Here is a 22,737-nt window from a genome sequence, read left to right as displayed (position 1 = left end):
GACACTTGTATTTGTTGGGGAATATGGACACTTGTATATGTTGGGGAATATGAACACTTGTATGTGTCTGGGGAATATGGACACTTGTATTTGTTGGGGAATATGGACACTTGTATGTGTCAGGGAACATGGACACTTGTATTTGTTGGGGGAATATGGACACTTGTATTTGTTGGGGAATATGGACACATGTGTATGTTGGGGAACATGAACAGTTGTATGTGTCATGGGAATATGGACACTTGTATTTGTTGGGGAATATGGACACTTGTATTTGTTGGGGAATATGGACACTTGTATTTGTTGGGGAATATGGACACATGTATATGTTGGGGAATATGGACACTTGTATTTTTCCAGGAATATGGACACCTATATTTTCCAGGAATATGGACACTTGTATTTGTTCATGTAGAGAAATATGGAAACCTAACGCTTGGATATACATGTACATGTATATATTGTATATTGTAGAATGTCTGCAGGATATTTAATACCTTGTAATATTGATGATATGATGCTGTCTCACCAGAGAGTATCTGTAACCATGGTAACTGTGTTCTTCCAGCTATGGGGCTTGATCAAGCAGGGCTGGAAATGTAAAGGTAGGTTGTGTGTGGATAAACTTACCTGGGGTGGAAGCAACAACACTTTGATATTTGGAATGCAGACTGTATACAAATTATAAATTGAAGTATTTATTGATTGCCTCTTGCAATATTAAAAACCCCAACACATTTCCTTTTTTGGTATTAAACAATTCTTTGATTTCGTACACATGGAAAGTAATAATTGCATCACTGTGACCACTATTATAATGTGGTATTACTTGTTGTTTAATGTGTAAACATTAACGATGTGTATAGTTAAGATTACATAATGACCTGACACACCCCATTTATGCACAGTCTTGTGGATGATTGGGTGCAGACAGCTGTGAATATCTGAAACCTTTTGTAGGTATTGTGTTCTCATGTCTGCCCTGTGCTTCCAGACTGTGCAATCAATGCCCACAAGCACTGCAAGGATTTGGTGGTGATGGAGTGTCGGAGCAAGGGACATAGGAGGACAGAGTCCATGTCTAACGGTAGGTCACCCACAGTCCGTGTCTAATGGTAGGTCGCCCACTAATGTACAACCAGCTCTCGCCGGCGGCCTTGTACAAGACTGACTGACTGACTGACTGACTGAGTTTAGTTTTACGCCGCTTTTAGCAATAATCCACCAATATCACGTCGGGGAACACCAGAAATGGGCTTCACACATTGTGCCCATGTGGGGAATCGAACCCAGGTCTTGGCGTGATGAGCCAACGCTTTAACCACTAGGCTACCCTGCCGCCCCGCCTAGTACAAGAAGGCTAAAAAGGCAAAGACTAGCACAATGTGGCCTAGTCTAAGGTACTTCAGTTGACTGTGCTGAGCTTTGTCGCTAGGGCACTCCAGAAGCTTATCGTTTTTCGATACCTGGTTTTCTCTCATTCCTTTTCAAGGTTTGTTAGCACCGGACTGGTGTGTTAACTCATGGGTTTTACCAAAATGGGAAATAAGCTTCACCATTTAGGGCTTTCCTCTCACAATAAGCTGACATGATTTGATATAACTGGAATTATTGTCCTCCTGAGAGGGTACGTAAGTCCCGAAACATTCAAAGGAAATTTAAATATTACCAGCTGTTTTAAATGTAGTATTCTTGTCGTTTTAATTTTGGCTAAATTTGACTTCAATCAACAGCGACTGAAGGGGTGATATAAATCCAACTAGGGTCCATGCAGGTAGCAAAAGTACTGTAAGTCCCCATGATCCCTAGTTTGGTGATCTACCTTCTGTTGTTGGCGATCTATAGCCAGTTTTTATATTGTATTGTCCAAATAGTACTATTAGTTTTAATTTTCCACACTAGTTTTAGTTGTAATTGTGATATTCTAGTTGTTTTACTGTCCTTCGTAGACAGGTTTTTATAATATACATCTACTCCATTTCAATGTCACATATGTTCTCGTCACGATATGGCTGAAATATTGCCGATGTGACTTTAAATAATAACTCACTCACTCACAGATATAACTGGAATACTGTTCAGGTGTCTAACCACCCTACTCACCTTATGTTTGTACATTATTTTTTTATTGATCCATCTTCCTGACTCGTGCAGGTGTCGGGCCACATGACTTGACCTTATCGGCAAAACGGAAAATCTCCCAGCGTCACCGCAGAGCTCAAAACCTTAGCGCTAACCCCTCCCCACAACCTGAAATCCGAGTGCTACGTGAAGGTCGTCAGAGGTCCCACAGCGAGAGCCAGGATGGAGAGTTCTATGAGGGGAAGCCACTGATCTACGAGAGACTGATCAAAGCAGAAGAGGTAAGCCCTGCCTATGTTTGCTTGTCTCACGTGCGCTACACTAGCTCTTTGTGCAATCACTGTTCTATTGGGCGATTATTTTCTCTTAGTTGGTTTACAGAATTGTATTTTGTTGGTTGTTTAAACCAGTTAAAAATATAATCTTGTCAGTATTCACGAGGCACATGAATGTTGTCATTATCCAACCTAAATGACTGCACAACTGAAATGTCATATCAAAGGGCTGTAACTCTTATTGGTCGCCATTGCTTCATGCTTTGCAGCGATTACTTGCTGTGTATTTTCTTCCTTCACAAGGAATCTTCTACAGCACATACTAACTGGAATGAAAATGTATGTTAAACATATTTATTTCTATTTATATCCTATCAGAGTCTGCAATACATGAGAAAAGTCATTTTATTTTATTTTTCGCGTTGCTATTTTTTTAGTGTCGGACCTGTAAACCAACCAAATAAATATTAATCGCCTAATAGTTCCAATATACTGCTTGTGTACAATGCCTTCTACATTATGCCATGTATCAACATGTGTGACTTGTCAGGTATACAGCCGTACTCATGTTGTGGAGGGGTGGCTTCCAACATGGTACAACACTGATTCTCACCTGTAGTTGAGTATTGTATAACAGTAGCCAGTCACGTGGTTCCCTCTCATTGTACAGCCAGGTGGTGTTGTAGATGCAAAATTTACCCAAAAACATTTATACTCAAATATGAAGCCTATTCCTTTCTATTTTAGTTGGAAACAATTTGTTTATTCTCTTTGGTAAATGGATGAAAAGTATAGGAGAAGGGGGCGTCTCTGTCCGAGCTAGTGGTGGATATGTCTACATTGGGACTAGAGGTAAACACATCTACATTGGGACTAGCGGTAAACACATCTACATTGGGACTAGTGGTAAATACATCTACATTGGGACTAGAGGTAAATACATCTACATTGGGACTAGAGGTAAATACATCTACATTGGGACTAGAGGTAAATACATCTACATTGAGACTAGCAGTAAATACATCTACATTGGGACTAGTAGTAAATACATCTACATTGGGACTAGTAGTAAATACATCTACATTGGGACTAGAGGTAAACACATCTACATTGGGACTAGAGGTAAACACATCTACATTGGGACTAGAGGTAAATACATCTACATTGAGATCTAGACTAGTAAATACATCTACATTGGGACTAGAGGTAAATACATCTACATTGGGACTAGACTAGAGGTAAAAACATATCTACATTGGGACTAGAGGTAAACACATCTACATTGGGACTAGAGGTAAACACATCTACATTGGGACTAGAGGTAAACACATCTACATTGGGACTAGTGGTAAACACATCTACATTGGGACTAAATACATAAACACATCTACATTGGGAAACACATCTACATTGGGACTAGAGGTAAACACATCTACATTGGGACTAGGGTAAACACATCTACATTGGGACTAGAGGTAAATACATCTACATTGGGACTAGAGGTAAAACACATCTACATTGGGACTAGAGGTAAATACATCTAAAGGTACATCTACATTGGGACTAGAGGTAAACACATCTACATTGGGACTAGAGGTAAATACATCTACATTGGGACTAGAGGTAAATACATCTACATTGAGACTAGCAGTAAATACATCTACATTGGGACTAGTAGTAAATACATCTACATTGGGACTAGTAGTAAATACATCTACATTGGGACTAGAGGTAAACACATCTACATTGGGACTAGAGGTAAATACATCTACATTGGGACTAGCGGTAAATACATCTACATTGGGACTAGTAGTAAATACATCTACATTGGGACTAGCAGTAAATACATCTACATTGGGACTAGAGGTAAACACATCTACATTGGGACTAGAGGTAAACACATCTACATTGGGACTAGCGGTAAACACATCTACATTGGGACTAGTGGTAAATACATCTACATTGGGACTAGAGGTAAATACATCTACATTGGGACTAGAGGTAAACACATCTACATTGGGACTAGAGGTAAATACATCTACATTGGGACTAGAGGTAAATACATCTACATTGGGACTAGAGGTAAACACATCTACATTGGGACTAGCGGTAAACACATCTACATTGGGACTAGTAGTAAATACATCTACATTGGGACTAGTAGTAAATACATCTACATTGGGACTAGAGGTAAACACATCTACATTGGGACTAGAGGTAAACACATCTACATTGGGACTAGAGGTAAATACATCTACATTGGGACTTGCGGTAAATACATCTACATTGGGACTAGGGGTAAATACATCTACATTGGGACTAGAGGTAAATACATCTACATTGGGACTAGCGGTAAATACATCTACATTGGGACTAGCTGTAAATACATCTACATTGGGACTAGCGGTAAACACATCTACATTGGGACTAGAGGTAAATACATCTACATTGGGACTAGAGGTTAATACATCTACATTGGGACTAGCGGTAAATACATCTACATTGGGACTAGAGGTAAACACATCTACATTGGGACTAGTAGAAATACATCTACATTGGGACTAGTAGTAAATACATCTACATTGGGACTAGAGGTAAACACATCTACATTGGGACTAGAGGTAAATACATCTACATTGGGACTAGAGGTAAATACATCTACATTGGGACTAGAGGTAAATACATCTACATTGGGACTTAACGGTAAATACATCTACATTGGGACTAATACATCTACATTGGGACTAGAGGTAAATACATCTACATTGGGACTAGCGGTAAATACATCTACATTGGGACTAGCGGTAAACACATCTAACTGATCTCATGGTCAGACTAGGTGGATATAACCACTATGCACTCACTCATTCAAGGGAGGAAGATATCCTATAACACTCATCATTTGGTTGACATTTGAATTGAAACACAGGTGAAATAATTCTTTCTCAGAATATCTTGACTTCCTTTTTTAACACTCCTCAATTTTACAAGCAAGAATATTTTTCTAAATCAAGTAGAACGTATTCTTTGTATCGGTGTTAGGTTATCTGTATCGTGGGGAATCGATGTGACTTGAATGTCCTAGACATCTCCCAGTCTTGTACTATGATTACAGTGCCAGTGCTGGAATCTAGTAGCAACTCCAGCAACATGTCTGTTGTGTGACTGTTGATGTTTTCTGTCTTCTGTTTGTAGAGCGGTTCAGATTCCGAAGAGGAGGTGCAGTAAGTTGCTAGCTCAGAGTTACCTCCCTTTGTTGGGTAGCCTCAGACTGAGCTGTTTCTTGATCGTAGATTTGCCACCTTTCTGAGTTGTGTAGTTGTTTCACTGCTGCCACCGGTTTCCACGCCCGTACATAGATGTGTACACTTGTTTGCTTTGCTTCTACATAGATCTCCCCTGGGAGGAAGAGGAACAGGAGTTGATGACACCTAGTACATGAACATAGGTCTCACATAGAGAACAACATGGCTGGTTAGCTAGGTGTTCATGAAAGTTGATTAGGGATTAACATGGCTGGATGTTTAAGGGAATGTAGATCTTTCGTGGGAGAAGATGGAGGCCGGTAAGGTGTAGGTGAACATAGATCTCGTGAGATAAGATGGAGGGATGGTTAGGTGTAGGTGAACATAGATTTCTTGTGGGGAGGCGATGTAGGGATGGTTAGGTGTAGGTGAACGTAGATCTCTCGTGGGGAGGAGATGGAGGGATGGTTAGGTGTAGGTGAACGTAGATCTCTTGTGGGGAGGAGATGGAGGGATGGTTAGGTGTAGGGATGGTCTCTTGTGAGAGGGAAGGTGGAGGGATGGTTAGGTGTAGGTGAACGTAGATCTTGATGGGAGGTAAGATGGAGGGATGGTTAGGTGTAGGTGAACGTAGATCTCTTGGGAGGGATGGAGGATGGAGGGATGGTTAGGTGGTAGGTGAACATAGATCTCTCATGGGGGATGGTTAGGTGATGGAGGGATGGTGGAGGTGTAGTGTGAAAGAGATCTTGTGGGAGGGAGGAGATGGAGGGATGGTTAGGTGTAGGTGAGCAGGTGAGATCTCTGGTTGTAGGAGGAGATGGAGGGATGGTTAGGTGTAGGTGAAATGGAGACATAGATCTCGTGGGGAGGAGATGGATGGAGGGATGGTTAGGTGTAGGTGAACGTAGATCTCTGTGGAGGAGATGGAGATGGAGGGATGGTTAGATCTCTTGTGGGGAGGAGATGGAGGATCTAGGTGGGAGTGAGATGGAGGGATGGTTAGGTGTAGGTGAAGGAGATCTCTGTGGGAGAGGAGATGGAGGATGGTTAGGTGTAGGTGAACATAGATCTCTCGTGGGGAGGAGATGGAGGGATGGTTAGGTGAGATGGAGATGGAGGGATGGTTAGGTGTAGTGTAGGTGAACAGAGATCTCGTCAGGGGGGAGATGGAGGATGGTTAGGTGTAGGTGAGCGTAGATCTCTTGTGGGGAGGAGATGGAGGGATGGTTAGGTGTAGGTGAACAGTAGATCTCTCGTGGGGAGGAGATGGAGGGATGGTTAGGTGTAGGTGAACATAGATCTCTTGTGGGGAGGAGATGGAGGGATGGTTAGGTGTAGGTGAACATAGATCTCTCGTGGGGAGGAGATGGAGGGATGGTTAGGTGTAGGTGAACGTAGATCTCTCGTGTGGGGGAGGAGATGGAGGGATGGTTAGGTGTAGGTGAACATAGATCTCCTGTGGGGAGGAGATGGATGGGATGGTTAGGTGTAGGTGAACGAGATCTCTTGTGGGGAGGAGATGGAGGGATGGTTAGGGTGTAGGTGAACGTAGTGGGAGGAGATGGAGGATGGTTAGGTGTGGAACATAGATCTCGTGGGGAGGAGATGGAGGGATGGTTAGGTGTAGGTGAACGTAGATCTCGTGGGGAGGAGATGGAGGGATGGTTAGGTGTAGGTGAACGTAGATCTCTTGTGGGAGGAGATGGAGGGATGGTTAGGTGTAGGTGAACGTAGATCTCTCGTGGGAGGAGATGGAGGGATGGTTAGGTAGTGGATGAAGATAGATCTGTAGTAGAGGAGGAGATGGAGGAGATGGAGTTGGTGTAGGTGTGTAGGTGAATGGTTAGATCTCTTTGGGGGGAGATGGAGGGATGGTTAGGTGTAGGGAATGCGTAGTTGGGGAGGAGATGGAGGGATGGTTAGGTGTGTAGTGATGGTTAGAGTGTGGGGTGAACATAGATCTCTGTGTGGGAGGAGATGGAGGGATGGTTAGGGTGTAGGTGAATGTGAGATCTAGGGTGTAGGGGAGTAGAGATGGAGGGATGGTTAGGTGTAGGTGAACATAGATCTCTTGTGGGGAGGAGATGGAGGGATGGTTAGGTGTAGGTGAACGTAGATCTCTTGTGGGAGGAGATGGAGGATGGAGGGTGTAGGTTATAGATCTCGTGGGAGGAGATGGAGGATGGTTAGGTGAGGTGAGCGTAGATCCTCGTGGGGAGGAGATGGAGGGATGGTTAGGTGTAGGTGAACGAGATCTCTGGGGGAGGAGATGGAGGGATGGTTAGGTGTAGGTGAACGTAGATCTCTTGGGGGAGGAGATGGAGGGATGGTTAGGTGTAGGTGAACGTAGATCTCTGGGGAGGAGATGGAGGGATGGAGTGTGGAGATGGGGGAGGAGATGGAGGGATGGTTAGGTGTAGGTGAACATAGATCTCTGTGGGAGGAGATGGAGGGATGGTTAGGTGTAGGTGAACGTAGATCTGTGGGGAGAGGAGATGGAGGGATGGTTAGGTGTAGGGAATGTAGGATGGGGAGGAGATGGAGGATGGTTAGGTGTAGGTGAACGTAGATCTCTTGTGGGGAGGAGATGGAGGGGAGGGATGGTTAGGTAGTAGGGTGAGTGTAGATCTTGGGGAGGAGATGGAGGGATGGTTAGGTAGGAATGTAGATCTCTCATGGGGAGGAGATGGAGGGATGGTTAGGTGTAGGTGAACATAGATCTCTTGTGGAGGAGAGGAGATGGAGGGATGGTTAGGTGTAGGTGAGATGGAGGATGGTTGGAGGGTGTGGTAGGAGATGTAGATGAAGATGGAGGGATGGTTAGGTGTAGGTGAACATAGATCTCTTGTGTGGAGAAGATGGAGGGATGGTTAGGTGTAGGTGAATGTAGATCTCTCGTGGGGAGGAGATGGAGGGATGGTTAGGTGTAGGTGAACGTAGATCTCTTGTGAGATAAGATGGAGGGATGGTTAGGTGTAGGTGAATGTAGATCTCTCGTGAGATAAAATGGAGGGATGGATGGGAGAACATAAATCTCTTGCTCAGGTGGAAGGATATTTAGATGTAGATCCCTCTTATGGAAGGGATGGCTGTGATTGAATTCGACGACGAAGCAACAGGTGTCTAGGTGGATATGGGGCATGTGATTGTATAGATGAGCGATATGATGAGATGACTGAGAGACAGTAGATGAAAAAGATGAATGCCAGTGACAAGATTGATAGGAGGCAGGCGCTAAGATTGACGAGATGCAGGTGATTAGATTGATAAGAGGCACCTGATTAGATGGATGAGGGGCACCTGATTAGATGGACGAGACACCTGATTTTATAGATGAGTGACACCTGATTAGATGGATGTGTTGCACCTGATTAGATGAATGAGTGGCACCTGATTAGATTCATGAGAGGCACCTGATTAGATGAATAAGAGGCACCTGATTAGATGGATGAGAGGCACCTGATTAGATGGATGAGAGGCACCTGATTAGATGGATGAGAGGCACCTGATTAGATGGATGAGAGACGCCTGATTAGATGGATGAGAGGCACCTGATTAGATGAATGAGAGGCACCTGATTAGATGGATGAGAGACACATGATAGGTGGATGAGAGACACCTATTAGATGGATGAGAGACACCTGATTAGATGGATGAGAGACACCTGATTAGATGGATGAGAGACACCTGATTAGATGGATGAGAGATGCCTGCTAAGATGGATGATAGGCATCTGATTGGATGGATGAGAGACGCCTGATTAGATTAATGAGAGGCACCTGATTAGATGAATGAGTGGCACCTGATTAGATGGATGAGAGACACCTGATTAGATGAATGAGTGGCACCTGATTAGATGGATGAGAGACACCTGATAGGTGGATGAGAGACACCTAATAGATGGATGAGAGACACCTGATTAGATGGATGAGAGACAACTGCTAAGATTGATGTGTTGCACCTGATTAGATGGATGAGAGACACCTGATTAGATGGATGAGAGACACCTAGATGGATGAGAGACACCTGATTAGATGGATGAGAGACACCTGATTAGATGGATGACATAGATGCACCTGATTAGATGGATGAGAGGCATCTGATTGGATGATGCCTTGATTATAAGAGAGCACCTGATTAGATGAATGAGAGGCACCTGATTAGATGGATGAGAGACACCTGATTAGATGAATGAGTGGCACCTGATTAGATGGATGAGAGACACCTGATAGGTGGATGAGAGACACCTAATAGATGGATGAGAGACACCTGATTAGATGGATGAGAGACAACTGCTAAGATTGATGTGTTGCACCTGATTAGATGGATGAGAGGCACCTGATTAGATGGATGAGAGGCACCTGATTAGATGGATGCACCTGAAGATGGATGTGGATGAGAGCACTGCTAAGATTGATGTGTTGCACCTGATTAGATGGATGAGAGGCACCTGATTAGATGGATGAGAGGCACCTGATTAGATGGATGAGAGGCACCTGATTAGATGGATGAGAGGCACCTGATTAGATGGATGACTGACACCTTATTAGATGGATTAGAGAGACACCTGATTAGATGGATGAGAGATACCTGAGTAGATGGATGAGAGGCACCTGATTAGATGGATGACTGACACCTTATTAGATGGATGAGAGGCACCTGATTTTATGGATGAGTGGCTGTTGTTTAGATTGATGAGCAGCTGGTGATTAGATGTACAAGGGGCAGGTGATTGGGTAGATTAGTTTTAGGTAGTAGGCAAGCTTTCAGTTGTTCCTTATAGGTAGGAAGTTAGATGGCCACACTAGAACCTGGAGACTGCACTTCGGTAATCATACTACCCCCTTTTTATTTTGTTTGTGTACACATCATCTCAACTTTTCTCAAAGAAGCAGTAGATCTTGCTTAATTCAAGGATTAGTTGTCACAGACGGATCCTTCCATTATTGAACATTTTCTAGGCAAGCATTATCATACTTGGCTTTTAGGACGCCTTCAAATTTGTTTGACAAGTTTGTAGACAATATGTTTGCACACCGCTATTACTGAAGGATGAGGATTCTGTTCTCCTCGTAGACTTCTTTGAGTATTCGGGTTGTCATTTGTTGCCATGGTAACACTCTTTCTTCATTATCCCTCCTGAGTTGACTTTCTCACATTTAACAGAGAGCTCTTTACTAATTTTATTACCTTTGACCCTCCTCAATACTTTCATCTTCCTCTCCATCTTATCTACTTAATATCTTCATTAATACTCCAAGCTACTGGTTTCTCTTCTTCACTATGGTGACTCTACACTAAATAGATATCTTGTGTTCTTTGTCTTATAGTACATGATTTATTGCTTAAGTCCTTACATGTACTTTAATTGATTCACATAATACTATAACAAACACAACTGAGAGAAAAGAAGGGAATGTTTTCATCCAGTTATTTTCAGTTGCTATATTTGTTCTAGGACTGGGAAGAGATTCAAATTTACGTCCTGGGTACCCTCCCCCTATTACCTGGCCCTACCTGTGTAACTCTGTAGGTCAGGGTACCATTGTACAAAGCGATCTTAGGTCATCGTAACTCCCATTCCTTAACATACACTTCCGACTGTCATAGTGCTAAGGCTGTTTTGTACAACAACACCCTGATGAGTTGGGTGGAAAGTTCAGCTGGAAATCGATTTACCAGGCCCTATCAAGAAGTATTAGTTGCAAACACTGAAGTTAGTTGATTCTGTATCTAAAATGCATGCATACTAGTATTGGGAATTGGTTAAAATCTCATAATTGATGATTGGTTCATTACAACCAATAAATCATCAAAAATAATTGGTTAGCATCATTTATCAAATTCTCCTGGTTCAGTTTCTTAATGCACAAAAAATATAGAAAAAAACATGTAGTTCTTTCAGGGGGGTTTCAAATTGCACTACATGAGTTTGCAAATGTCACATCTTTAAAGGATGACTAGTATGTTAAGAACATAAATTTCCTGGAGTCTTTAAGATAATTTCAATCATGACTTGGAACGAGCTTGTAGTGCTTATGAAATGTAACAGACAAAACCAACTTTATGAAAAATATTGTTAATGTAAACAAGTGTTCCAAAATTGTTTGTGTTCAATTATGAGAAAACATGATCGATTGCTTGATCATTTAGTCACAGTGACCAATCTTTGATTATTTCAATTTATCGGACCACCACTAATGCATACAGAAAGAAATGTTGAAATTACTAACTTGTAGTGTTGCCAATAGTAACTTGTAGTGTTGCCAATAGTAACTTGTAGTGTTGCCAATAGTAACTTGTAGTGTTGCCAATAGTAACTTGTAGTGTTGCCAATACTGACTTGTAGTGTTGCCAATACTGACTTGTAGTGTTGCCAATAGTAACCATAGAGTTCTTTCTCATGGTTGTTAAGCAGCATATATCACGTGACTAACCATCGGTGGAGAACATTGTGTTGGTGCCCTGGTCTTGCTATTAACCCATCAGCCCGAGTTACCCATCCAAACTAGAATGTGTTCATCCATTTGTTTCCAAGCACATCTTTAGATGCCCTCCCTGTATTGCCTCTTTCTTAGTGTATCAGGCTGTTTGAAATTCATACAATCAAAACATAGCATAAAAATTACATCTGCATGAAAGTGAGAACTAGAGACTCGGATGTGTACTAGCAGTGGAAGTGTCAGACTTACCATGCTAGGATAGTGTGAAAATAAAAAACCTCATTTCCCAACTTATTGGCAAGTTTTGGTGAAGTGGTTATATAAAAGACATTATCTCTTCACATACATCTGTTCATTCTGATAGTAATCATTTGTCATCTCATCAGAGGTAGTTCACACAGGAAGTTAAGCTGCTATGACAGGATTGACTTTCCATGCTATCTTACCTGGCACATTAGTGTCAGATTCTGATTGGCTGAAACCCATTCTAATATTTTCAATATACCCGCTAACTGGTATGATATCTGTTTAATGTGCCCACTCCTCCAAGCCCCAAACCCAAATTGTCAAACTGTAGGCATTTCATTAGCAAAATACCAATCACAATTTATTATCTCAAATAGTTGATATATGCCAATGCCATGCGATTTACAATATTTTCTAAATTAAACAGATTTATAAAAACTTCTCTATTTTCTCTTGGTAAAGAAATGGTTAACGGTAGTATCTTACTAATTGGACCATAGCATGCCTGCATAAGATATACCCTGCAATAGCATTAGGTGTCCGATAAGATGAATTCAGATTACATGCGTTGATGAACACTCTATGCTAGTGTATGTTCCTCAAGCTTTGGGAACATAGACTGACAAAGAAAGTGCATAAATTCTTCACCCATTCAAGACTGACCTTAAACATCCTTGGGTATATAGATCAAACAGTGTGAAATACTGGATTACAGTCAAACATTCCCTTGTTTTCTGCCTGTGTACACAATAACAATATCTGTTCATACAATTCTAGCCATATCTTCACAAATGTAGATCCATCTGGAACCAAATAGGAATCGTAAAATTTCTTTTCTTACTTTTCTAATCTTGCTCATGCAAATATTATATCCTCAAATGTATTTTTAAACAGTAAATTGTTGATTTAAAAAGTGAAGGACATAGATTTGAACATGACTATATTACGAGTACAGGCGTAGAAGATGTACATTATTGGTGGAGCGTGTGTTGACTGCGGGTTGCCGCTATATGAGTATTTGTATTTCAGCAGCAGGAACTGTTTATGTGTATTATGTGATGGCCTCCTGTTCTAGCGAGAACCTATGTACCTGACTACAATACCTACTTCCACTGTAGATTAGAATGCACGCAGGTAGATGGGCTCAACTTTTTTCATTTATATGGGATTTCTATCCTTATTAAATTAAAATACTAATATTTGCATATTTTTGTAGATTTTTACACTTATATTGCATGTTTATTCTTGAAGTTCATTTTAACTGGTAATTTAAATTGTTTAAATATGAAGTTGTATATATATTCTGTATATATGGTTATCATGGTTATTGAAACATGTTCATATTTTGGTACGACCGCTGTTTCTGTTGAGAGGTAGAATGAGAGTGTTGTTCACCTGGTGAGATCTATGTAGAGGCTCTGTCCGAGACCCATTCATCTATGTACGTGATAGCGCCCGCCCGCCCCGTAGGGACATGCATCACCAACCACAGATAAGCTGTGCATGAAGGATCAGAAAACAGTCTCACTTGATGCAACTTACTGTACGATTAGTTTGTATGCTTTCCAGCTGACAATTACAGACATCGTGCAATTTGTCCAATTTCAAAGCTACCAAAAAGTCTGTTCCAGAACTGATGTACTGTATCGGTATTCTGTTCATGGGGTACATATCCATTATATCCATAAGCCTTTTCAATCTGGAATACTTCTTTAGACTATCAAAGAGTCTATTTTTCCTGGAAATCTTCTAACATTAATATCATGATTGAAAAATATAAACAATGATGTTTTTTAAGTGATCTATCACGCTGTTTGGAATTGTGTACACTCTAGCTGTTTGTCTGATGGAAGTCTGTGATGAAACAATGTGTGGCATGCCTTGTGGACCTATGTTGTCCTGGCTGATGATGTTGTCAGACATTGGCCGGTCCTGCTGCACCATGGCTGCTCTTTATGCATGGCTTATCTCATGCCCGATACTTGCCCCTTGATTCAGTTATAGCAGACTACGCCAATATAAAACAAACTGCAAGTCCTTTCCTTGTCTGTTTCCTGACTAAATCTGCCCGTTTGTTAAGTTTCAACTTTGGAATCCTCTTTCACTGTTATTTTTTTACACTTTACTAAATAAGTACATTTAGCACTTTCTCAAAATGTCTAGGGTGCTGTTTTAAACTTTTCATATTTTTTCTTTCAATTTCCCTTTATATTCTTCCTGTAATTTAAACTGATAATTCTTATGCTAATCCTACCCCAGTTTATCAGATGAAAAGTACCAATTTCAGAATGAAATTAAATGCAAATATTACTTTAAAAAAAAAGATAATCAAGATTATGAAGAAGATAATAACTTTGTTCACTGTCGTTTGACACCATATAGTTACATTTTTCCATCATCCGCTGAAAATGTTAAGTTATATGATAGTTCAATGGAAATATTCATCATGATGAGGAAGGCAGCTCATCCCCTATTAAGCCTACATGTGTAGCAGTATGTGATGGTGTTGTGCCCGTGCATGTCGACGGTGTTGTGAGTGAGGTGTAGTAACAGAACTTCTCTCTGTTGCAGGCGCGGGAACAGCTGATGGACGAGAACCTACGTTTGAGGGCACGTCTAGAAACTGCAAACGAGCAAATTCTCACACTGAAAGCCCATATTGGTGTTATTCGGCAAAATACCATCTCTTTTATTCTGGAACAGATGGATGCTTTAAACATGCAGAGAGATACTGAAGTCTAAGAGCAAAAACTTGCCAGAATTCTAGATGAGGTCAAGATCGGTCTTGTTGGAAGTGCAGGGACATTTTGCCTGTTGGATGTGGCTGTCTATGGGTTTGTGGAAGGCTCCATTGTCATCTGGTTTTGTTTGGGAGGGGTGGCAGGTAGGTATTGTTCAACTACCTACACACCCCTCCTTGTCAGATGAGTCAGTCTCATGTTGACACAATACCAGGTGGGATTACCATTCTATATCATTCCATTTATGTACCGTAGGATATGGACCTGCCAATCATAACCATCGATCCTATCATGTGACCAGTAACACTATGTCTTGTGACGGAAATTAACCAATGAGGAATCACCGGCTAGCAGTGTTACTATTGAAAAATGATTGTGTTGTTAAACTTCTACTGGCGCCAGTAATATTGGGACTGATGAGGTGGGTGAAGACTTGACTTGTTATCGTGCAGTATTTTTACACCATGGCATAATGATATCAAGTGTAGATATATATGTTATGTAGGTATTGAACGATATATCTTGCTGACTATTCCAAAAATATATCAGTTGTACTCGTCTGCTTCCATGGGCAACTGATGGTTGATGTCAAGATATATCCAGCCATTGTCATGGCAACAAGGGAACCAATAGCACTCTCTTGATGTTGATTTGAACTGTTTAACAGACTGGGGGAATCCCTGACAGTTAGGTCTTATAATGTTGGAATTATGAAGAGGACTTGGAGGACGAGTCGTCGAAGACAAAATCTCCCATGTGAATGTGGGACCAACTGAGTGTACAATCACTGTCATACTTCACGGACGGTGGAACATATTTGTGTTAATATGTGTAGTTGAGAAGAAAATTACACCAACCGTTATTTTTGGTAAATGTTTACATGTATGTCAATCGTAGACTGAGGGACTTGTACAAGCAATCCACATTGGCTTGATCATGTGACCAAGGCAACCAATCACAGTGGTTGTCTCTTTGTTGGCCAAGATGGCTGTGCTGACAACAGGAAGCTCCCAAGCTGCGGACAGTGACAAGGGGATGTTGACAAACAATTATTGTACTGTTGATCTGGAATGTGGAAAGAATCTAAACCTCTCCTTGGCCATAGTCAAAGGAAATATGTCCAAAACACTGACACCAGGTCATTGTTGACGGCACAGTCGCCCTCCCCAGAGCAAGGAAATGTCAAATAAATACTTGAAAGGATGTACCAGTGGAAGCAGTCGACATAATCACAGGAGGCCGTGAGATAAAAGTGTTGATGAAAGGCTTGTTGATGCAGTGATGTTGGTACTATGAACTATCTGTGAACGGGTGTCTCCTGACTGACCACTTAGGTCCGAGGGAGTGGGCTATAGTGGTGAGAACGTGCTGGCAGTATTAGCCACGTTTAGGCACTGTGTGGTCCTGTGTGCCTGTGTAAGAATGATAAAGTTGTTGACTTGTTGACTCTTTCCCCAGAATGCAGTGCAATACGAGAGGTACTTCTCAAAATATTTTGATCAGACGTTTTAAACTGACAAGAATCAGAATTCAGGTCAGGTTTGCTAAAATTCATGAAGTTTTTCAATGAAACATCCAAATCTTCCAATATTGTAATTATCTGTATAAAACATCTAGTGATTTGTCTTAAGCTAAACACAAAAGCTTGTCTCCCAAAGCATTGGAATAAGGGAAAAGTATCATTGCTGCACCTAAAGGACAGATTAATGTCATGCATAATGTGATCATATAAAATGTATTGACCGGCCCATGCTGTATGGCCACCAGACTACACAGTGTCACTTTGTTCAGGGGAAAAGGCTTGGACATGTCCGCCTTCTTGAGTCAGGCTGTTATTGATTAACATGATCGTCCACCCATCCTGTCCGAGCTAAGGGGAGATAATCGTGTACATGGAGTAATACGAGTCCTCATCCTGTTCCCAGTCAACATCTTCCTAGTTTCTAGCATATGGCATCCATTTTACCGACCACCCTCCCTCCTTTACTCTCAGTCGAACAGGGGAGAAAAGCATGTCTCATCTAGATCAGTTCGTGTAACCTTCTGTCCTAAAGTGTTTGTATATATTTCATATTTATGCAATATTGCTATGTTAATATCCATGTGGCTTTGTACAACTCAGTCATATTATGAATGTTGATTATCAAATGTTTTGTTACAACTATAATTACTTTATTTCTAGTCTTGGAGCAATCTGAAATTCCTTTTTTCCTGTTTTTTGTTGAGTTTTTATTTAAGATGTTTATCCTGTTTTTCAAAGATGTTTCTATTGGTGACCTTAATCTAGCCGCTGTGACTTGACCACAGACATTGTGTTGGTAGCTATCCCCAATACTACACACTCTCTCTAGGAAACATGCTAGGCAGAAAACATTACGAGATGTCATTCTGCTCAAACCAAAAAACAAGGTAAAGGTGAGGTTAAAGCACTCTGACATCTTCATGGGTAGCAGTGAAAACACAAATATCTCAATGTCCGTTCTCCATAGGTCTTGTATACACTGTGTTTCTCCAACACTCAAACGTTTAGCCTGTTAATGGTGTAATTGTTGGTTTTACATCAGAATCAACATATGGGCCCTTATTCGCGAAACATTCGTAGCCCTAAGAATTCTTAACTTTGACCGTAGCCAATGTGTTAAGAATGGGCTTAAGAAGTTCGTAGGGCTATGAATGTTTCAAGAATAGCTAGCATGGGGCCCGTTTCACAAAGCTCTCGTAAGCCTAAGTTCTCGAAACTTTCCTCGTAGCATTCGTACCTCCTATACTGTAACATAGGAGGTACGACGCTACGAGAAAAGTTACGAGAACTTAGGCTTACGAGAGCTTCGTGAAACCGGGCCATGGTCTCCAAAGCCCAAGGAAACGAGTGAATCCTTGGCACAATGAACACTTGAGATTTTATCACACAAGAAGCAATATTACATTAAGTATTCACGTCTGCTTCAATATCACGCAAAAATCCTGTTTGCACAGGCTAATGCACAGGGAGGGCTGTTTCACCTTGAGTTCTACCTAGCCTCATTTCATTAGTTGACTCAGCATATACACATACCGCTATGTCGTCCCTGATTGGCTGATGTTTTGGTTGATGGAGGAACACTTCATACAAGACCTTTGAAGTACTGACAGCGCTCTGTGCAGTGTCCAGTGTTTGCAGGGTCACCAGGGATTTGTCTGTTGTTATTGCTGTATCACATAGCCAGGAATGGGATAAGATCAGTATATACCACACAGAGTATCATTTGGTATGTCCAGCAGTGAATTCATTCTCCAACTGTACCGTGCTGTTAATGTAAGAAATAGTCACAGCTGTAAGCATATCTTTCCAGGATACACCAAACTGATTCTCATAGTATGTCAAGTGTATATTTAAAGAGAATGCCGTATCTGATTATCCCTATCAATGGTTGAGTTGTATATTTAAACATGAGATGAATCTCAAAAGGTTTTGGAAGAAGACAAACAACAATGAACTCATTTCTAATTGAATTGTATTCCACTCCACACAGATGTCTACAACTGCTTTCCTTTAAGCTTTGAAAATATTACTTTCTGGAAGTATCCTGGAAGTCCAAAGAATGTCAATAAGAATGTTTCTTTTGGTACTTTTAACCCCCAATATATTTTAGAACGGGTTTGAATTGATGAATGAATCTTGAAACTGATTGGACACCAGGTACAGTTAATCAAAGGAGAGATCTGAAGGCACTTTTCACGTATCTTCTGTTTGATATTAATTGTAAACTTAACCTGGCTTGTTTCTTCATTCCTGAAAACATTTGGAAGATTTTTTGCTGTTACCTGTTATGGATTTGTTACTCCTGTTAATGATCTGAATGCATAATGTCTCATTGATTAAGTGCTGATTAAACAAACTGCACATTTAGTATGCAGTGAAATCTCAATTAGTCATCCTGTTCTCCAGGGAACAAGATCTGCTTACCATTGTGGTGACTCGCCTGGTTCTGTACTGGTCAAATCATTGCATTTAGGTTTTATATTTCGTGGATTTGCAACACTAATACTTGTGGACAGAAAGACAAATAAGTACATCAGTAGCAACTAGTAATTTAATGCCATATTCTCCCTAATAATCGCCATGCTGCTAAGCAAAACTGACAAAGGTGTGTTTCAATACCATAAATGTTAAACTTTTCAAACATCAATGAAGCTAACAATTTTTGTATAATTCCCAGTCAATTGTATACCCCTTCTACCCTATTGTTTTCTGTAGAAATATATGTAATATACTCAATAATATGGTCAAGTATATGTTTGGCGTTAATAGGAAGTACTTTTTAAACTTACTGACAAATTGGAGTGGACCAGGGCATGGTGCTTATTTTGGTGAATATGGTATTCGTGATTTCTAAAGATATTCTTTTTTTCTTTTTATACGGATGAGTCTATGATTAATTTTCAAAATGTTCATTTACGTTTGTTTGAAAATATATTTTATATAATCATGGTTGTATTTCTTTAAAATTATTTTATAGGTATTCTTTAGAAAAATATGTAATAAACCAAACAACCCATGTTTCCTCATACAGTTGTCAGTTCCTGTTGGTATGTTGACCAGACAGGTCTGTACAACAAGAAATATAATTTACTCCGACCAAATTATTCTCAAACAATTTCATAATACACAAATATTTTGAGAAGGTTTGCTGGAGTATTTGCAATGGTGTGATATCCAGACAACATTCATGTTTAATTGAACTATCATAAGACATAATAATGAAAACATAACTTTTTTGTTAATTATTGTCATTCAGTGGGAACAGTTTGTAAGAGATCTTTAATGTTCCAAATTGTTTTTATGCATTTTGATTTTTATTCTTGTATGCATGTTGTTCTCATGCATAATTTACTAGACATTATTCTCATTAAAAAAGGCATACATTCTACATAATCCAAATCCTGCTGCTCTTATATAACTTATATTTATACCTATTTAGAAGCTGTGTTGACAGAAATCATGTCATAACATCTGTCGAGATGTTACGTTCTTTGCGATATGTACAGTGGGATATTTTTAGCACTTCGTTTTACCACATTCCAATAAGGACCTTTCAACCTCTAGAACGACAAGCATGAGTTGTTCAGTAGAGGTGGTTTTCTTAGTGGTATAGAAGATTACGCTGTACAGAGATACCTCCCTTGGCTGCAGGATCATGGTTGTGGTTTAATCCTGATCATTTGTTCCAGCCACCACTGAACCCATGGAGATGCCGATGTAGTTGCTATGTTACGACAAACGTCACTTAACGTTTCCATCCAAAGTGGGTTGGTGCGCTGTGGCTTGAATATTCTTCTCCGCAGTGTTACAGCCAACTCGCATACTCGATCATTCATCCTTAATCCGTTTCAGCTGAATTACTTCTTAACTGACTTAACATTTGGTTTGTTATTTCATTAATTTTCAATACATGTGTACAAATAGGGCCATTTAAATGCTAGAGGACAAAAGTGAGGCTTTGTGTTGTCATTTGTGTGAGATCTAACAGTGACCTTGATTTGTGGTGTGTGATCAGTAGAACAGTATTATTTGTTGATTCTGTACTTGAAAGGTGAAAATCAGACCTAGCAAATCAGTTTCTTAGTTTAATGTTTATAGAGAATATTTTATATTCAAACCCTAGTGCAATGGCTATCTATTCTGCTTTGTATAATATTGCCACAGTGGCTGGCTGTAGATAGTAGATCTTATAGTTCCAGGATGTTTTCCCTGATCATGAAACATATCTTCAAACACGATGAGTATGATACGTCTCCACGTCTGCCTGCCTCTACCAAGGGAGACAATCTACTATACGGGTCAGTGCTTGTTGGTGTTCATCCTCCACATATGTAGTGTCGGTCATCATGTGCTGCTACAGTTGATGTCCATCATCCTAGAAGTGTGTGAAGGAGCTTGTTGTTAGGATAGAGATGATCACCTCCATGTGTCATTCTCATTATCGTCTACTGATTAATGACTGCTATTGAATGCTGGGAGGGAGCTGTCATTTGTTATAGGTTGTGGTGGTTTATTCTTGAGCATTACAAAAAATTGCCTTACCTTGTTTCCGTTTGCATCCCACCTGCTTGTAAATTCTGATGACCTACCCAGGAACTCAGCTGCCAAAGGCGATCATGAAAATTGTGTTTGAAGTATTCTTTACACATAAACATAAAATTTCGTTTCATTTTGTAACCATTCCAATACCTTTTTCTTGCATGAACCTATGAAGATTGTATATTTTTTATCATGATCCTTTCAACTTCTTTTCTTTCCCTCCACTCTGCTCCAGCCTCGCTCTTCCCTACCCCCCCGCCCAGCCTCTGCCCCCCGCCTCTGCCTCTGCCCTACCCCTCCTCAGCCCTGTTTTAGCGCCTCTCTCCCAGATAATGACAGGTCCCTCTGGGTAAGTAAATCACAGTTTACCGACAGTCAGTGCTACAAAGAGTGTTTGTTCAAAACAACCTGTTATTTTCGTTCAGGTAATAATCAAACTCACAACTGATGTTAATTGTGGTGAGTTATTTGTCTGGTTGGAATGATGAGGAAATTTTGTGTAATTATTGCACTAAGATATTCGGTGATGAGTTTGGATTTTATTTGGAAAGTTGAAAGGAGTAATCTCTTTCTCAACACCATTTAGTATATTGCTACTTGTTTCCATGGGTTGTCTGCTAGTAATTGGGGTCCATAGGTTTTTTCTCCTAGTTGCTAGGATACATAGGTTATTTCAGCGTTGCTAGGGTCCACAGGTTATTTCAGCGTTGTTAGGGTCCACAGGTTTATTATACAAGTTATTTACTTACAGGAAACACAGTTGATAGTTACTGAGATACAGAGGTTATTTCATAGTTGTTATGGTCCACAGGTTATCTCATAGTTGCAACAGTCCACAATTTATGTCTTAGGTGCTGATCTTCAGGCTTCAACTAGTTTCTGGGATCTCATGTTGGCATTGACATGTTATGTTATTGTGATTTATTTATATTGTGATAAATTCGTAACAAAAAAATAGATATAAATCATTAATGCCCTTTTACTCATTCACAGGATGCCTTTGTTTGCTGGGCAAATATTTTGGGCACTACAGATCTCCAAACTCACCAAGTTCATGCTTGTAGGCTTGATAGAAGGACCGTGGTATGACCAAGTTCCAGATTGGTTGACATTGCTGTTCAGAGCCATATTGTCAGCATTATAAAGAAGAAACATATTTAAGAGATTGACACTTAGTACACGGCTCAGCATGGGTTATGTTTCAACTTTGTCTTAACTACTGGGCAGCTTTTCAGTCCACCAAGAAAACCTAGCTTCTTCACACTGACATTCATAGAAAGCCTTCAAGAAATACAAGGTAGTAGGACTGACGATCTTTCTGTTATTGGCTATTCTGCAATATATTCAGTCTGACTTCAGGTTGTCATGGATACCAGATCTTCATCTCCTCCAACTTTGGTGTGATCTCCACTGTTATACGGTGGTTCAATAATCCATTTGTAGATCACATCTCTTCATCCTCTCTACTCATTGTTCATGTAACAGAAAGTATTTTAAGATGATTTGCTATGTACAGTTTGATACACGTATGTTGTTAGAAGTGGAATGAAGACGGGAACATTTATCTATTTTTGATCCCTTTCAAGCTGATTTCTATCTAGCTAGTTTCATGACTTTTGGAAAATACATTTCATGTCCCAT

The 22,737-nt window shown here is 40.4% G+C and overlaps 1 protein-coding gene and 3 long non-coding RNA genes across 9 annotated transcripts in view; 2 read left to right on the top strand and 2 right to left on the bottom strand.

Moving 5' to 3' along the window:
• The window catches only part of LOC124273684 (ras guanyl-releasing protein 3-like), an 87,428-nt gene extending 70,128 nt beyond the window's left edge, over positions 1-17,300 (top strand). For 4 of the 6 annotated variants that reach the window (XM_046708956.1, XM_046708957.1, XM_046708959.1 and 1 more), the window contains 4 exons: positions 569-605; positions 995-1,087; positions 2,155-2,363; positions 14,866-17,300. In XM_046708956.1, the coding sequence (XP_046564912.1) occupies positions 569-605; positions 995-1,087; positions 2,155-2,363; positions 14,866-15,036 (510 nt within the window). In that variant the 3' untranslated portion in view covers positions 15,037-17,300. Of the gene's footprint in view, positions 1-568; positions 606-994; positions 1,088-2,154; positions 2,364-5,552; positions 5,582-13,323; positions 13,429-14,865 lie in introns of all 6 variants that reach the window. The other 2 variants (XR_006897715.1, XM_046708960.1) reach the window with 2 other exon arrangements.
• Positions 5,588-7,718, top strand: LOC124273685. The gene is made up of 3 exons (XR_006897716.1): positions 5,588-6,124; positions 6,657-6,706; positions 7,656-7,718. It is a non-coding gene; the product is annotated as an uncharacterized LOC124273685 (long non-coding RNA).
• LOC124273686 lies at positions 9,391-9,851 on the bottom strand. Its single transcript, XR_006897717.1, has 3 exons — positions 9,785-9,851; positions 9,499-9,589; positions 9,391-9,430 (listed from the first exon to the last, which is right to left on the bottom strand). It is a non-coding gene; the product is annotated as an uncharacterized LOC124273686 (long non-coding RNA).
• A 4,010-nt stretch (positions 17,301-21,310) lies between the features above and the next one.
• LOC124273683 lies at positions 21,311-21,489 on the bottom strand. Its single transcript, XR_006897714.1, has 2 exons — positions 21,391-21,489; positions 21,311-21,360 (listed from the first exon to the last, which is right to left on the bottom strand). It is a non-coding gene; the product is annotated as an uncharacterized LOC124273683 (long non-coding RNA).
• Positions 21,490-22,737: the final 1,248 nt, after the last annotated feature.

The sequence above is a fragment of the Haliotis rubra genome, unplaced genomic scaffold (genome assembly GCF_003918875.1).
Source record: "Haliotis rubra isolate DU_JTF1 unplaced genomic scaffold, ASM391887v1 Scf183, whole genome shotgun sequence".
In the NCBI taxonomy this organism is placed as follows: Eukaryota; Metazoa; Mollusca; class Gastropoda; order Lepetellida; family Haliotidae; genus Haliotis; species Haliotis rubra.
The sequence above is the reverse complement of the archived record's forward strand: the minus strand, read 5'-3'. Positions and strand labels throughout refer to the sequence as shown.